Source organism: Pocillopora damicornis, chromosome 4, assembly GCF_964200805.1.
Source record: "Pocillopora damicornis chromosome 4, jaPocDami1.2, whole genome shotgun sequence".
Lineage (NCBI taxonomy): Eukaryota > Metazoa > Cnidaria > Anthozoa > Scleractinia > Pocilloporidae > Pocillopora > Pocillopora damicornis.
The window spans coordinates 4949335-4966138 of record NC_142673.1 but is presented as its reverse complement, the minus strand read 5'-3'; the positions used below and the strand labels follow the sequence as shown (position 1 = coordinate 4966138).

At 39.1% G+C, this 16804-nt stretch overlaps 2 protein-coding genes across 6 annotated transcripts in view; both read right to left on the bottom strand.

Moving 5' to 3' along the window:
* Window positions 1-78: 78 nt before the first annotated feature.
* Window positions 79-5630, bottom strand: LOC149046561 (leucine-rich repeat-containing protein 61-like). Of its 5 annotated transcripts, XM_089204602.1 has the most exons (9): window positions 4322-4426; window positions 3661-3692; window positions 3441-3509; window positions 2993-3049; window positions 2376-2444; window positions 2076-2144; window positions 1650-1706; window positions 1301-1424; window positions 79-897 (listed from the first exon to the last, which is right to left on the bottom strand). In XM_089204602.1, the coding sequence occupies exons 5-9, from the start codon at window positions 2376-2378 to the stop codon at window positions 815-817; spliced, it is 336 nt and encodes a 111-aa protein (XP_089060728.1). In that variant the 5' UTR covers window positions 2379-2444; window positions 2993-3049; window positions 3441-3509; window positions 3661-3692; window positions 4322-4426; the 3' UTR covers window positions 79-814. The 5 variants fall into 5 exon arrangements, with proteins under 5 accessions (XP_089060728.1, XP_089060724.1, XP_089060723.1 ...); XM_089204598.1 differs by lacking the exons at window positions 2376-2444; window positions 2993-3049; window positions 3441-3509 and adding exons at window positions 4656-4697; window positions 5425-5628 and having other exon boundaries at window positions 1301-1372; window positions 3661-3735; window positions 4322-4432; XM_089204597.1 differs by lacking the exons at window positions 2376-2444; window positions 2993-3049; window positions 3441-3509; window positions 4322-4426 and adding exons at window positions 4656-4697; window positions 5425-5630 and having other exon boundaries at window positions 3661-3735.
* Window positions 5631-6296: 666 nt separating this feature from the next.
* LOC113669565 (uncharacterized) overlaps window positions 6297-16804 on the bottom strand; it is a 34960-nt gene continuing 24452 nt past the window's right edge. Inside the window, exons 7-16 of the mRNA XM_089204603.1 lie at window positions 16374-16563; window positions 12617-15941; window positions 11712-12215; window positions 11067-11284; window positions 10448-10602; window positions 9504-9957; window positions 8838-9020; window positions 8419-8597; window positions 7088-7328; window positions 6297-6800 (exon numbers count right to left, since the gene is read on the bottom strand). Coding sequence (XP_089060729.1) covers window positions 6656-6800; window positions 7088-7328; window positions 8419-8597; window positions 8838-9020; window positions 9504-9957; window positions 10448-10602; window positions 11067-11284; window positions 11712-12215; window positions 12617-15941; window positions 16374-16563 — 5594 coding nt within the window. The 3' untranslated portion in view covers window positions 6297-6655. The remainder of the gene's footprint in view (window positions 6801-7087; window positions 7329-8418; window positions 8598-8837; window positions 9021-9503; window positions 9958-10447; window positions 10603-11066; window positions 11285-11711; window positions 12216-12616; window positions 15942-16373; window positions 16564-16804) is intronic.

The following is a 16804-nucleotide window of genomic DNA, read 5'->3' as shown; positions in this document are numbered from 1 at the left end:
ATCTATTCCTTTCAGTCTTATCTATTAATCATCTTGTCGCCTACGTTTTTGTGTTAGAGCTATTAATAACCAAACAAGTTAACCATGACAATCTCGGCTGTTTATTTCCTCAAGAACTTCTCAGTGGTTGGTTGAAGATCGTGTGCCCAAGACGTTAAAAATATTGCACAGAAGCTTAGGACCAACGGGCTTTATAACATCTGTTCATAGATAGTTCATTTCACCATGTGGTCCTCTATGCATTAATAGAGATACTAACCTCACATTCAATCGGTTAACTGAATACCTAACATCTCTGGGTCTATATGTGAGGGAAAGTTTCACGATTGTCAACTTTAATCATCTCGTGAAATTAAGAACTGACTGAGATCAGAGTACTTCAAGCCAATGCATTATAAAAAATAACAACAACAAAACAATACTTGGGTGTAAAGGGGTATTTTTCCAGTGTCTTTGGTGGAATTTGAAACTCTGTCCAAAAGTCATCTTTTTTTTCCGCTGGTTGGTATGCAGCTTACGTCATTCAAGTTTGACGTCCAATTTCAAACGCGGTTTCAACACAACTTGGCTGACGAGGTTTTGTCCAAGCCATTCTCGTTCAGGAACATTACCTGAACACTGTGCAGAAGCTACAATTCGCTCCAGTAACTACACCAGGACAACTCTTACTTTCTTTCAAAAGTAAATAACCCTCGTTTCTGCGTGCCTTGTCAAGCAAAAACAAATCGTAGCAGTAACATCTATCCATGCACGGTAATTTAGGCCTACTTTCACAAACCGAGGCCGCAGCAAACCCGATAATTACACAATGAAGTCAGGGGTTCCACAACGCTTCTTTGGCATTTCGAATGGCCTTCTCCGCATCCTCATTGATCTTCTTACACTGGAGCATCACATCTGAAACACAAAAGATTCATAACAGCTTCAGAGCCGAAGACTTGCTTTGGAATTTTTTTTTTCCGGCAGTCTGACTGGACTTTAACAAACAGATGGCTTGTACTAGATTTGTTACCTTTCACATAGATGTAAAAGGCATTCACGAATGGAATGCGCGTGTTGTATTGCTACACGAGTGAGTGGTAACGTATGAGTCACTTAGTGCATGTCTCTGAACTAAAATCTTTTTTCACAAGAAAACGAAAACTGACATCTACATGTTTTAAAACCTTTAAACTCCTGCAAGTAGAGTGCTAAGGTTAAGATGGACACAGAGTCTGCACTTACATATTAGAATTCAGAGGCCAGTAGAAAACAACAGAAACGACAAAAACAACAAACACTTGTCAACAACAAAACTTACCATTAAATCCTTTTTTAGCTTCCTCTACACTCTTATCTTGCATTGAAGTATGCGGCAGAGAAAGCAGTTTTTCTATTGGATTTAGCATCAGTTTTAAATCAGTCACAAAGTTAATCATATTAACCTTCAAAACACAAATAAACAACATACAGACATTCAAAACAAGGCAAACTTCGATAAACAATAACACCGAAAAAAAATCGAATTCTGACAGATATTGTAAAGACAAAAGAGGCAACAATTTGGTGACTGGATCATTTAATGAGTGGTATAATTTTTAATACATGTCGTACAGTACAAGCACATAACTCTTTGACTCACAAAATCTGAATAGATGCGAAGTTGTCACCTGTATTCCATGGTATTGTTTTGAGAGCAACTCCATGTTCTGTTTGCAAATCATTATCTGCAAAATTAATATGAACAAGAGGTAATATCAGTAAGCCCGGATAAATAATGATAATCATGGAAAAAAAACAGAAAAATAGAAAAGTTCAGTTGTTCCTACTAGGCTAGAGAATGAGGCCAAGGGCCAAAAAAGTTTAAACACTGCATGTGAATTTACCCTAAAACTATAAAATGTTTTATGATTTGAGGAAAGCTCATTCACTCATTTAACAGAATCTTCATACTATTTAAATAGCATTGCAATTAATTCACTCTTTCAGCGGGAAGCGTCATTCATTTGTAGTTAAAGAAAAATGCAAGTTACCATCAGAAGCCAGGCATATTTAGATAAACAAGTACTTACAGGGTAACATGTTCATTATTTTACCTCTGAGAATTGCATCCAGTTCATCACACATCTCATACAGGTCTGCTCCTTTGCCACTAACACGTTCACCTTGAGGAACACACCGACACAAACAGGAAATTAGGCAACACTTTTTTAACATTCTTGAAAGCCAGGAGACTGGCATATCAAAATTTGCCCTAACAAGAAGAATTACATTAAAATATAAAAGAAAGAGAACAATTGGATTTTAGCAGTAGCACCTCAATAGGCGATTCTTTCTTCTTTCTATATAAAGAATGAAGTCACAGCATTGAAGAAGTAAGAGCTTAAATCAATTACCATCAAGAGTCCTGAGCTTTGGTAAAAGTTTACACACCACTTTCTTGAAGTTCTCTTGAGAGGCACAAACTGAAACAAATGAGGCAAACATAATGACCAAATATGGCATTCACAGCCAATTTTAGATTTACTGTGAGAAATTTTACTATCAATCAATGTTATCATTTTCCCATTTCAAAAGGTGGATATTGACTTGAGCAGTGACAGTAAACATCAATCATTTTCTCAATCAATCATCTCATCTCAATCATTTTTGGGGTTCAGTTTCTGAATTTTGATCAAACTCTGCCCTTACCAGGATTTGAAAATCCTTGTATTGAGTCATGAAGTCTAAGCACTCTCAAATGTTCCACCAACACATTCAAAACAAGGCAAAATTCAATAAACAATAACAAACTTCTGTACATAAATGCAATTTCACGTTATATAAAAAACATAAAGAGCATCAAAAAGATGGCACAACACTGAAAAAATCTAATTCTCACAGATACTGTAGAGATCAGACTTAACAAGAAATTAACTGGATCAGTTAATGTCTTGAGTAGTTTATACATGGTGCACAGGTACAAAACTCTCTGAATCACAAAAACTGAAAAAATGTGAAGTAAAGTTGTCACCTGTGTTCTATGCTATTGTTTTAAGAGCAATTCCATGTTCTTTTTGTAAATTGTTATCTACAAATCAATATGAACAGGAAGTAATATCAGTAAAACCAGTAATATTGGCTAAATAATGATAATCAAGAAAAAAAAAAAAAGAAAAGAAAAGAAGAAAAAAGAAGTTCAGTTGTTGCTCCTAGACTAGATAATAAGAGTAAACACCAGAAAAGTATAAATACTGCATATGAGTTTAACCTAAAACTATGAAATGTTTGCAGATTTGAGGAAAGCTTATTCACTCAATTAACAGAATCTACAAACTATTTAAATAGTAATTTGCAATTAATTCATCCTTTCAGCAGGAAGTGTCATTCCTTTGCAGTTAAAGAAAAATGCAAGTTACCATCAGATGCCAGGCATATTTGGACAAACAAGTACTTGAGAGGTAACATGTTCATTATTTTACCTCTAAGAATTGCATCCAGTCCATCACACATCTCATACAGGTCTGCCCCTTTGCCACTAACATGTTCACCTTAAGGAACAAACCAACACAAATAGGAAATTAAGCAACACTTTTTTATCGTTCTTGGAAGCCAGGAGACTGGCATATTAAAATTTGCCACAACAAGAAAAATTACAATTAAATATGGAAGAGTCCTGAGCTTTAGTCAAAGATTACATACCACTTTCTTGCAGTTCTCTTGAGAGGCACAAACTAGAACAAATGAGGACAGCATTATGGCCAAATGTAGCATTCACTGCCAAAACAATAGCATAACAGCAAGCCATTTTTAAAGGGTGAAAAAACTGGATGTAGAAAATTATGTTCCACCATATGCTAATGTTATGAGTAAGTTCAGATGTTTGGTGGCCCCAAAAGGCTTTTCTTATAACCGCAGCCAATTATTGAACCTCACTGCTCTTGCAAACAGCAATCTTGCTCCAAAGAAAAAAAAAAGGGGACATCCTATTTCACTGCATGAGTTTCTGTCTTCAGTTTTGCAACAAACCGGGAAAACAAAAAACCCAATATACCCTATCAAATCTTGGAAGAACATGGGTTTTACTTTCAAAAACAGACAATCCTAACACAATAAAAGGAAATTCCAAACCACTAAAGAACCAAAAACTGATTTTTCTCAGCACAAAAAGCAAAAAAAAAAAACAAAACCCCAAAAAAAGCTCAATGTATAAAATTACTAAAACTGTAAAACTAAAAAACCTCAAAGTTCCCCTCCTCGAAATTGTGGTTATACAATCAAATAGTCTGCAAATATGGCATACACTATAACATGATTTCAAAGTTGGAATATATACTACATGTACATGACTACATGTACATACTTGTACCAGGGTTGTTGAAATACATGTAAGCTGGCACCTGCCACACTCCACACTTCTACTTTGAAAAATTGCACCAGTGTGTGATTCAGTCTTCAGCATGGAACCATGACACTGATGGAAATAAATCTGCTTTGAGTAGTTCCTCAAAATCTTTTGACAACTATGATATACTGTACATTGTCAGGAGTTAAATGGGCCCCTACCAATGTATATCAACATTCCTACACAATCAACTAGGACTATAAAATGTTCTAATTTTTTCATATCTGAAGATATATACCAGGAAACAGACACCTCTAATTGGTCAAACGTTAAAGTTACCTAAATTGGTTACCTTTTCACTAATTGCTTCCTGCTCTGAGTTGCACTCATCATTCTATAAAAGAAAAAATTCTAACTTTTTTTATTTAAAATATGAAGTGTTTGTATTGATTTAAGTCCCTCTGTACAATGAAGACAGCTTCGTACAGTCATTTCCAGTTCTTGTGGGCTACATCTATCAACGGTAAAATCTACAAATGTTGACACTACATGTATGCAGTGCTGCTTGTGAAAGGAATCAGTGGAGGCCCTCAAGGTACATATTTTCCTTCATAATTATTCCTTTCAGGAGGAACTTCATTGCAAGTAATGAAAATTACACTAGTTCAAATAAAAAGTGTTCAGTGCTAGTTTAAGAATTTAAAAAAATTGATAATACAGTGCTCGTGAAGTTTTCATGTATCACGTGGGTATATGTATCACTACTGTACAAAACCTCTCAGCTTGTCGCCTATTAATGAACGAAGAAAAAATTAAAATTAAAATATCTCAACAAAACAGACATACAGTAATATCGTCGAATGTGAGGTACGTACGTACAGGCAGACCTTTTACAAAAATGACGATGAATAGGAATTTAAGGCTTACTATTGTCGTTCCCTTCAGACCTACTTGTCACGAAATATTACACAATAATTACTGGCACCAGATAATAGAAGGAAAATCTTTTCGTTGCATTTAGAAGGGAAACAATACATGCAGCTTTCACATAATCATGCCGAGATACGGTGTATACAATTTCGTTGAAGGGTTTCATCGGTGTTGAGATACAAATCACAAACCTTGATTCTTTCTTATTGTCTTTTCAGAGCTTTCCTAAGGTTTTTTCCTCCGGGACTCTTCACTTCGTATCTGTAATTCGTTGCCATTGACATCTTGGCAAAATCGAAAGTCAAAAGAGTGAAACCTCACTCAATTACTCTTAATCCTAAAATCGCTCTGCTATTTTGTTAGTTCACAATGGCGAACAATCAAGCGAACAAAAGTTGAAAACAAACGGCCGCGTTGTCCTGGTAACATTCTAAAACCCAGTTCTTTCCGCGTAAGTCTTTTCCAGGCTCTCGTTCATTCAATCGAGACGAGCGAAGCAGTCCTTTAAGGAGGTGGGGGTGGGGGGATCAACTGTTCTGTAATCTCACCAATTTATTAGAGACAACTCAGAAACCAAAGGTACGCCATATGTAGTTCTCTTACTGTTAATAAGGTGGATCAAAAAATGACAAATTGTGGCGCGCCTTTCAAACCTATAGTCATATCATGCGGTTTCCCGTGAATGGCTGCTGTAGCTTACGTGTAGCCGTACCCTCCCCCTGCCTAGGGTGAAACGGAGGCGAGGTAGTACTAAGAAAGTGGCAACGTTCAGAGATCAAAAGAGTAACATTCAGAGAACTCAACTTTCGAAAAAAATTGATGTCAGTTATCAACTTTCGCCTGTAATCAATAATAACTAAGTTTAAAGATCATCCTCAGGATATGATATTTTCGGCGCTGAAACAACAGATAGACGTGATACATTCAGCTGTTGCGGCCTTAAATAGGTCGATCGTTACGTTTGCCTTGCAACTTAGGAAGGTTGCATTTCTCTTTATTTTAAGTTGAATCATTTAACGTTCCCTATAGTGCTTTAAATTTTAAAAAAATGAGATTTCTTTCAAAAGCAGCTTTATTAGTTTCTCTAACAGCTCAGGCAGAAGTGCCATTATTTCAAGTGTTATTCTATTTACCAAATCTACAAATCTTATGAAATAGTTCTAAAAATCTATGAAATTAAAACAGAAGCAGAATAAGACAATTCACATTACCTCAGAATTACGAGGAAACAGTGAAACACTATTATCTTCGAAAATCAATTAAACTTCGTCACACTATGAGTCCTCCTTCGAAAAAATTATCAAAATTTGAATGGCTTTGAAGTAAGTAAGGCAATCATTCAAAAAAAAAAAAACAGCTGAAAATGTGCTTCAATGTTTTGGTTTTAAAATGTGACTGTTTGTCCGTACAAGCTTTGCTATCTCAATTTGTGCCTTCCTCAGTGGCTGTTATTGTTGAGTCCTCGGTAGTTTTGTGGGCATGTCCGATCGAGTGTTCTTGACTGTTGGTGTTTTCAGTCGCATCAAACCCATCCTCCTGACTGTTCCCTCGATGTCCCTTGATCGTCCTAGTAAAATTTTAATCGAGTCAGCAGAGACTCACATTTGACATTTTTTTAATTACTCTATATCCGACATGTAAGTAAATCCTGAGTCTTTTTTTTGTGTGTGTTTTTTTTGTCGTTCTTGCTTTTTCCTTTTTTTTGGGGGGGGGGGGGTTGTATTGAAGAGAAACTTCAACTTCCACGATTTGTTGTATGCAACTTTCTCTGTAAGGATCAATTGTTCTCTTAACTAACGAACATTATTATTCAACAAAAACCGCAACTATTTCCGGCAGATAACAACCTCTTACCTCACATGTACTTGCTTCTGTTTTACGGACTTTGGGGTGCCCTCCTCAGGGCGTAGCGATTCCGCCGCGGAGACGTCCGCAGAATAATTCAGCCCTAAGTCGTACAGTGGGTTAGTTAGACACATTCCTGTCCTTTTGGAAGATGTGAAAGACGTTTCCATTTCATCGTCACTGCTTGCTGGGGTGAGGGCTGCTGCAGGGCTAAGATGATGTTTGTCTTTAGTGGTGGTCCCGAGCTGTTCTGAAATACAACATTAGGCGATGCATCACTTATAAGTAATTGGGTATTTTTCAGAAAAGTCGAGAAAATCTCATTAGCTTTCGTCCCTCCTTAATTATCCTCATCCTTTAATATTTCGCTTAATTTGCATATCAAAAATTCACTACTTTGTACGAAAGAATTCTCAAAATGCAGGCGTTAATCGGGCTGAAAAAGCATATCAGTGCATAGTTTACACACCAATGAAGTCACAGATTGCCTCAAATCCGCGGATATATCTCTAGCTTCCATCCACCAACTTCTTAAAAACAACGCAAATCCATGTGTTTGCTCAATTGCGCTCGTGTCAAAGATTATTTGCTTGATTCTTAGAATTGACCAAGATCTCCTTTTGACTGTTCAAACTTCGTTCGTTTATCTCCTACGTTGAGGATTTTTAGGTTTTCACAGCAACTGAATGGAGATTAGATGCCGAGTTGTCCTAAAACGTTGCGTGAACGTGATCGGTCGTAACGCTTGCGCGCTTGCGTGACTTACAAAGTAGACAAAGGTGATCGGAAGGCGCCTTCTCGATAATTTACGTTGAAATATCGGGTCATGAACTGCGCAGTGTGGAGAAGATCAAAATTAAAGAATAAAATTTGGCACTCTGGTCATAACAGACATATCGCGTTGCTTAAAAGGACACAAAAACAAGTTAAAATAGGTTGCAGTGTTTATATTTACAAAAAAACACGCATGCACTCTGAAACAATTCTTGAAGTTTCTCCCAAGTTTTAGTATACGGAACCCGATGAACTAACCCTCCTTTCTGCAAATTTGTTTCCGTCATTAATGATGTTACGCTCTTATGGACCACAACGGTTTTAGTTAAAACAAAATTAGTTAATGTGACGAATTAGAATCGAAAGTTATTCAAGTCGAGAGGACCGCTCTTAGCGAGAGTGGCACTTAAGAGAAAAGCTTGGTTCATTCGAAACACTTCCAAGAGTGAAAAATCAACTGACTTAATCGTATTAGCTCGCTTTACCCCTACTGTTTTAACTTGGGAAATATTGCCTAGGGCGAGGAGACGAAAAAGAGAGAGCAAATGAACAGTTAACTACTGTACTTTTCAATCTGTGTTTAAAGCTTTTCTTCTTTCCAGTGACTGGTCGCATTGCGTTGTCGCTTCCTTCATCCAATAATGAATCTGCACCACTACTAAGGCTGCCCGTGTCCTCATCACCAGCCAGCTCTAGGTTCCACACGTGATGTATTTCAGGAGTACCCGGCAATGAGGACAGGGCCCTGTATTGAAAAATAAATAAATAATATTTTACTTCATGAAAGTTTCGTCATAAAGGCTATTTTTTTACACCAGCCTCAATATGCTCTTTATCATATGCTTTCTTTTGTTCAAGTTACTAATTAGCATCGCGATGACATAGGATCCTGTCGAAACGCTATCGTAATATGTATCAGCTCTTAACCAAACAATTGTCTGACCTATTACGCATAATATGGTAGAACCAGGCATATTGGACTTACCTTTCTTTATTTTTTGGAACAAGACTCAGTGTCCCTTTATCACCAGCATAAATTTGTGGAAGAGCTTTCACATCGGGTTGCAGTGTGTCAAAGTCGCTACCATACATTCTTTCAGTCATGCCTCGTTTCCTGCGCACTGAACTGAAGGAGGGAAGCTCAATCTCGGGTCCCCTATCCACAATCCTAAAAAAGTACAATGAAATCACATTACCTTGTCTTTAGAGCCTTGGGACTGTTGCATCTGGAGCCTTTGTCCAATTCTATGGTATTCCAATTCTATGGTATATTGAGGATGCGGTATTTTCTCTACCCTTCTGACCCCGGTTGTCTAAAGGGAATCGTGGACAACGCCATAAACTATACACTGGATAAATCTTTATCTGGCAAATGTTTCCTTGACAGCTTACTTGCATCAAGTTACCATATATGCTCCAAAAAAATATAACCGTAGTGCCCTAAAACGCGACTAAGAAACCCAGTTAAGGTTTCAGCCAGGACCTTTGCATATGATATCCGGCAAGAGAATCACCTGAATACTGGACTCCTCTCAGGGTATCTTTCATACAAGGTTAATTAGAAATTTCATCAGCAGGATCTTTGCAGGGGAAGTTAAAGTAGAATTTTTTTTTTATAATTATTTGCTCAGAAATGTCCTAAGATCAATACCTTTGTGACTCTTGTTTCTTGCTACGTAGCCAATACACAAGAACACCGACAACAAAAAGGAACACGCCACAGCAGACGCCAGTCACAATCCATCTCCAGGCCCCACTTTTTCCTTCATTTCCAGTGATCAAGATCTTGGCTGTAGTTTGATCACGTGATGCGAGGACAGCGCCACCTGTAGTTTTATCTAATTGGACCCAGACCACACTCTCTTGTACTTCTTTCTTATCACTAGCGACGTTGATGATAAACGAGTCGTTCCACTGACCATCAGTGAACGACACCTGTCCAGATTTCGGCCACGCTATCTCCATACTGTCAGACGAATCATTTTGGTACAAAGACCATTGCACAGTTATGTCACCCACGGAACCTTTCGCTCTACGTATTGGAAATTCCAGTTTGGTGACTTGTCTGGAACGGGTAACTTCTACAGCTCCATTTTCGTTGTACACTACAGAGTAACAGAAAATGAAAACATAAGACGCATACATTCAGCTTTGAAGATGACCGCCGACTTTTGGAAAAAGAAGAACCGTGATATCTTGTTATTTTGGTCAGAGGTCGAGTTAAAACTGTTGAGAAATGAAGGCGACCCGAAGTAAGCATCACCCTCGTAAAAGAAGTGCAAGCCTAGTAATAAGTTGGGCAAAAAGAACAGCGTGTAGATGACACTGATAATCGAAAATAAACGGTCTACAAATTTCAATAGCTGACTCGGATTTGTCCGGTATAGTTCCTAAAAATCTGCTTTTGCAAGTTGTATGAAAGATAATTTGTTGATTTACCAATAGATAACAACCTCTAGGTTAGTCTACCTTCATCATCGTCACTTCCATTTACAAAGTTTCAATATGTAAACCAAGGCTAATATAACTGCCATATGGATTGGGGACTTTTTCTAGTCTTATGAGGGGGTTTTTAAATGGCACAGCCACACTTACTTGAGTTGTTTTTATCGAATAAAACCAGACCATTTTTCGCGTAGAATGACCAAAGGAACGAAAACTGAGTCAGGTGACAGACCTTTACTGTCAACAGTTTAATCGACTTGTTCACGTGGCTCCAGGGCTCAGGGCACGTGAAAGCGGCATCAAACCTAGGGGAGAGAGCAAATAACAATGAGTTGAATTTTCAATTGATAATAAGACTAAGGTAATGATGATGATGTAGGCCTTGTTTAATCATCATGGGGTATTTCATAAACCAACTTATCACCCACGGCCATCACCTATAGATTTAATTGAATAGAAACTAATTTATTAACCCAACGAATCCGTCTACAGAGAGGCAGTTCAGGTATAAGATCCCTAAAGATTTTCTTTGTCGGTTGGCACCTGTCGCAACAGAATCTTATAGGACTACCAATAATTAAAAAAATCCGTTTCTAGTGTTAAAAAGTAGGGCCTAAAAATTAATCTCTGGCATCTCAAGATTTGAAATTGAAATCCATCACTGTAATTCACATGCTCTCTCTGAATAAAACAGCGATGCTTCGCACATCCTTTAAGCACCTCTTGTAAGATATACATAACTTTTACAAACCTGCGGCCACAAACTTACCAGGTTTCATTTTCGGGATCCCAAAGATACAACACAGGATCTATGTCTTCCTTGGTGAGTTCATTATTGACATGCTTATTGTTGGCTTTCACCAGGTTATCTACGTCGTAGAACATGGCAATTGTGATTGGCTTAGCAAACTTGAATCCTTCTTTCACCGTGTTATTTTGCGGGTCTAACGCCTTGATAACAAAACTGTAATTCCCAAGCATGAATTGCTGTCCAATTAAAACAGGAAAGCGATTAGTGAGTTTGTTGTGGATGCAGCGAGCATTTTTTTGTCAGTCATCAAACCTAGATCTCTAACATACCATCTGTGCGTGACAAGCCTCCTCGTAAGGTCTTTTTGAAAAATGAAAGAACAGACAATACTGTTGCATTTATTGGATATTGACCAGGGATTATTTTTACAGCATTTTCCCGTTCTGCTGCAAGTACATGTCATTTACTTCATTCTCAGAGTCTGTTGTTCTGTTATCTAACTCGGAGGACACTCATTTGGTTGCAAATAACGAACAAAAAAACAATCAAGCAAAGAGAAAGTCGACAAAATACTGAACGAAAAAAGAACCCGTACAGAAAGAGAGACGGAACACGGAAACGAAGAAAAACAATTGTCATCATTTAAACAAGTCAAAATCATACCTTGGGACTAGTGTACTTAGGGTTGCTAACGGGACCCTCCTCGGTCCTGTTGGTATCCATTGTTTTCTCATCCAAACTGTACGATCTCAACTTCACTTGCTCCTCGACAGCACCTTCAGGTACAGTCAATGTCCCGTATGTCCTTCCCACTCCACCGTCCTTGCGCGATCCATCTTCTTTAACATTCACCGTATCAAAGAAAAACTCGGCGGTGGACGCGTTGTCAAAAACGTATTCCGACTTGCCGACTACAATCCCGTTTGAAGACAGCTTTTCTGACAATAGACCAGCTCCGTTTGTGGCTCGCACAGTGGCGTAGTATTTGTTTCCTACGCCAAGTGCGTTGTCTTTGAACTTAGCTAGCCATATCGTTGTGTTGGTAACTTCCTCGAATTCCTTGATATCTGTTAAACCAGGTGCAGATCCCCACGCAACTTCATATGACGTCACATTACTGTCAGGATCTCTCGCCGAGAAATAGGCAAAGATGATATCAACAAAGACCTATGATGGAAATAAGTTGAAATTTGGGACATTGTACGATAATAATTACACTAATAATAAGGATAAAAATAATGACAAAAATGATGATGATGATATAATAACAATAAATACAATGATAATGATACGTTTGTTTGCGTTATAGAAAATCGTTTAGCAAATGAAAATCAAAATGGCTTTCTGGCTTTTCAAACTTCTTAGGGAACTAATGTCCAAGTGAGCTATGAAAAAGGCAGCAAAGTAGAACTTTGTTTTCTTCATTATGGAGTCCGAATAATTCGGTGAATTTGAGCAGTTTGGTAATATAGCGAGAGACAAATACAATATTTCATCTTAGAAAATATGTAACAGGTTATGAAATAACTCAGAAGAATATTCTTTACTCTAGCGTCAGGCTTTAATACCTGAAAATCCATATCAGGCCCCATAATTCCATCCCTGACATATTCCATCACAGGTGGTGTGGTATCTATTGTGACGCCATCACTGTGAGCGGCAGAACATCTGCGAGCTCCATTGCAGGCTACAACTGTCACGTAATAAGAGTCACCCGGCCCAAAGTTAAGACCGTAATGACTTCCGTTTGGCCTCAATCCCGTACTTTCACACTGCCGAATGTCGTCAGTCATAGGCTTAGATCCTACACACCAGAAATACTCTACAATGTCGCTTTCTTCGTCGAGGAAGTCCAGCCATCTGGCGTGTACGTCTCGCGTATTATAGGTATAGTCCACATCAGTTTCTTCAAAGCTGCGAGTAGAGCACTGACTGTCTTCACCGAAAGTCGAATTGTTCGAGCAGTTTGTATTTGGATCGCTGCCAAGTCCATCGTAGACGATTCCAGGCTCAGGGGATGTCGGATCGATCACGAACGACTCCGAGAGAGAACTTGTCGAAAGATAGGCTCGTGTTGTTTCAAGTAATTGTATAGTGTAAAGGTTTTCTGGACCAGGGACGAAAAATGAGTCATTCGGGAACGAAAAGCTTATGCCATTTGTCGAGTTATTCACAGTCGATCCAGAAGGACAGGAAAACGAATCACAAATACTTGATTTAAAACTAAACGGATCATCGCTTTGAGGTTTTGAGCATGACATTCCTTCGCAATCTAAGCACATTTCCACAAACCCGCCAAACGACTTCCGTCCAGCCTCGCAGGGCACGCAACGTACAGAGCCAATTTCCTTGACCTGAGAAACTCGAACTCTTACATGATTTGTAGGGCAATACGTTGCCACATAGACCCTTCCAGTACCTGCATCCTCGCCCTGTCCTGGCCATGTGACAACATTTGGGGCTCCAAACAAAATGGTATCATTGTCGAATGACACGGAAGTACGAGGAATTCCATCATCTACTCTAAATCCACTTTCTCGTGCGACCACACGTCCTAGGTTTGCGCATTTTTTAAGATCAAGATCCGAGTAGATTCCATGGAAACCTACCAGTTGCACACCATCCCGCTCAGCTAATGTCTGCATACCTAACGCGACAATAAAACTTCCATCCCGAGCACTGACATCAAGGTATCCACTCAGACGTTCGTTTGGTGTGAAATCAAGGTGACATACATTTTTGTAAGACTTTGATGAAATGCTCAGCTGAAGTACTTTTAATGACTTGGAGTCCTTAAAGACCATTATTAGCGCGTCAGTCTCCGTAAGATAAAGTGACAGAGAACCTGTATTATTTTCGAGCTCAGACATGCAGATGGTCAAGTGCAATGTAAAAGATTCGACAGAGTATACCGAGATACAAGAATTCTTGCCTTCTCCTGTAGCTACTGCTAAGATGCGTGCATTCAAAGTCAAAGACAATCCAAAGTCAGAGTCACTCTTTCCTCTTCTCAATGCTTGAGCAAACCACCACGTTCCATTCCGCTCCTGGAATACGCCCACAACACTGGCGTTCGTAGATGAGTTGATTCCCGTCATAGCGACCGTATTTTGATTCATGGCTATCGCATGTTTCACATTATCGGCCCACTTGTTGTTTGTAGCACAAATATCAGTTGATACAGTCTTGCAATTTCCCAGAACTGCGGTCTTAGTTAATTCAAGGTCGCCGGTATCATTAACTTCACTTTGATAAATATAAGCTTTACCATTGGCGAAGAATGCAGACCTATTACCGTGTGATATTACAATGATGGGTGATGTCGGAGAACCAACAATGTCATCTAGCAATGTTATGTGGCTAGCGGCCCTGTTTCGAAGGGGCAAAACAAACGCCTTATCTGCAGAACCAACAGCAAAATGATCGTTTGGTAGTCTAACGATAGAAACACCAAAATTCTGGGACGGTATGGTGGTTTTTAAATGCGTATCACTGAAGACAGATGGTGGATCAACTGGACGCCTGGTACAACACGGACCCTCGGGATTGGCAAAACCCGGGAAAACTTTCATTACGCTGAAATCCTCAGTAGTGTTGGTTTCATTGGCCTCAGACGTAACGTTTTGGACAATAATTTTAAATTCCTTGGTCGGGCTGAAAAGATTGTGATCCAAAATGAAAGCTGTTCTGTTGCTAGAGTCATTAAAGCCGCTTCTCACAATCAATTCCACCTCCCCAGGGGAAGAAATATATTTTATCTCCGGGTCTAATGCACTGTCGTTAAACGTGGGCAATCTCAGATTTGGTAGCCAACGTAGGGGCTCTTGTTCAGCGGCTTTATCTGAGATGAATAATCCACGCTTTGGAGGAGCAGTGGGCTCGATTCTCAGTCCATCACTCGCGGACTCACTATAAACACCTCCCTCGTTCCAGACCCTCACAACCCCTCGATAACGTTCCCATGCTTGCAAAGCCACACCTTGGATAGTCACGTTTCGTTGCCATGTCAAAATTTCCATGAAATCGTGTATAAGGGGTTCGCCACGCCAGGACCTATCGGAGTTAATCTGCGGTAAAGACAGGTTCGAGGAAGGCTGTGTGATGGCTACCTGAAGACGGAAACGGGAAATATCCTTAACATATCTTCCAACCATTTCCCATCTGAGTGACAAGCTTTGCGCCATAGATTTCCAGTCAATATCAGAGAGATTGCTCGTGTTCAATGTAGGAATGTCAATAACTTCCACAACCTTAGGTGCAATGGATATGACCTTACAATGTTCAGACACCAAACGAGTCCTCAATCCTGCTCCGTTGATGGCGTATACTGTGGCAAACAGCGACGTGCCTGAAGGGAGTCTGTTCACAAGAGCAGCTCCCTTTGTCTTTACATCCACCGACCTCAAATTTACCATATCACAGAGCCCTCGAGATGTCCCGACACACCATTGATACCGCGCTAGTTGGCTCTCTGGATCTTTGAATTCATCCCAGTCAGCTTGCAATAGTTCTTCCAAGCACCTGAATCGTATATGATTGCTTCCTTGATTCGTGTTGTTGGATGGCAATTGAAGCACCGGGTTAAAGGTATTGTTTCTGTCAGGAGTTTCACGAGTTGTGTTGATCGGACCGTTGTCGATGTCTTTTAAGACAGGAGGTGTTGCATCGATCAATAATCGATTTGTTGTTCTCTCCGAAGATAATCCAATCTCGTTTGTTCCTTTGATAAGAGCATAATAGGCTTCACCATGGAGAAGTTGTAAGCCATGGAAAGTGAAGCTTGTATTCATTCCAACGTCAATATAGTTAGTGATTGTACAGTTCCCAGGCACAGAAGTGATGCAGACTTGATACTCTGAAATTCTGCTTTCAGGGTCAATAAATGGATCCCATCTGTGAGAAAGCACAAGATAGTTTAGTACGATGACGAAATCATAACTCGTATGAGCTAAGCAACTTTCGGGTTGAAATCGTGTAAATTCTAGACGAACTCATTACTTAGCACGCTTACCACACAACTGTAAATTGTGGCTACAACTTCCAAAAGAAAACACGTCACGATTGATGACAAATCCCTTTTTTAATTACTGAATATATATATATATATATATATATATATTGATTATCGTATCTAAGAATCTGTAACATACTGACACACTTCTCCTGCTCTTGCAGATGTGCATGTACATGTGCTGATTTTACAAGGATTAACTTAAGTCCTTTTTAAATCAAGTCTTAAAAACTATATCAGCCACCACGTCATTGTCTAATCGTGACCGAGCATACAACTCATCCTAAAAGCTAAATGCGAATTGTGTACAGCACCTTACAACCAACTTCGTCAAATCTGATTGGTATTTGGCGGGCTCAATTCCAGTTCCTACTCTTGCAGTACTTGCCAAAGGAGGGGTAAAATCAACCGTAAATCCATCGGAGGAAGCTTGAACATGGAGACCAGCGAAGTTTATGGCTCTAACGATGAGAAAGTACTGAGCGCCACTCTCGAGGTCCAATCCTACAGGAAAAAACATGAAGATTACCCCTATACTTGTAGGACGTTTTAAGGCATACAAATTGATAAGAATATATCAAAGTCAAACATTCCGGTCAGAAAAAACCTGCTTACTCTTCACTCAGTCTATCACCTAAATTCTAAAACATTCAATCTTGCTTTTACACGAAGTGCCCTGAAATTAAACAGAACAATGTGGGTATGGTGAATTAATAGTGAGCGGTATATGTCGCTATCTGCAAAT

What these genes read in the sequence shown, in the direction of transcription:
- LOC149046561 (XM_089204597.1), bottom strand. Translation starts at nt 3,732, where the DNA reads ATGCTACATTTGGCCATAATGCTGTCCTCATTTGTTCTAGTTTGTGCC. An exon ending in AAGAGAACTGCAAGAAAGTG is followed by an intron (nt 2,145 to 3,660) that starts GTATGTAATCTT and finishes GTGTTCCTCAAG; the next exon opens with GTGAACGTGTTAGTGGCAAA. An exon ending in AGCTAAAAAAGGATTTAATG is followed by an intron (nt 898 to 1,300) that starts GTAAGTTTTGTT and finishes TTTGTGTTTCAG; the next exon opens with ATGTGATGCTCCAGTGTAAG.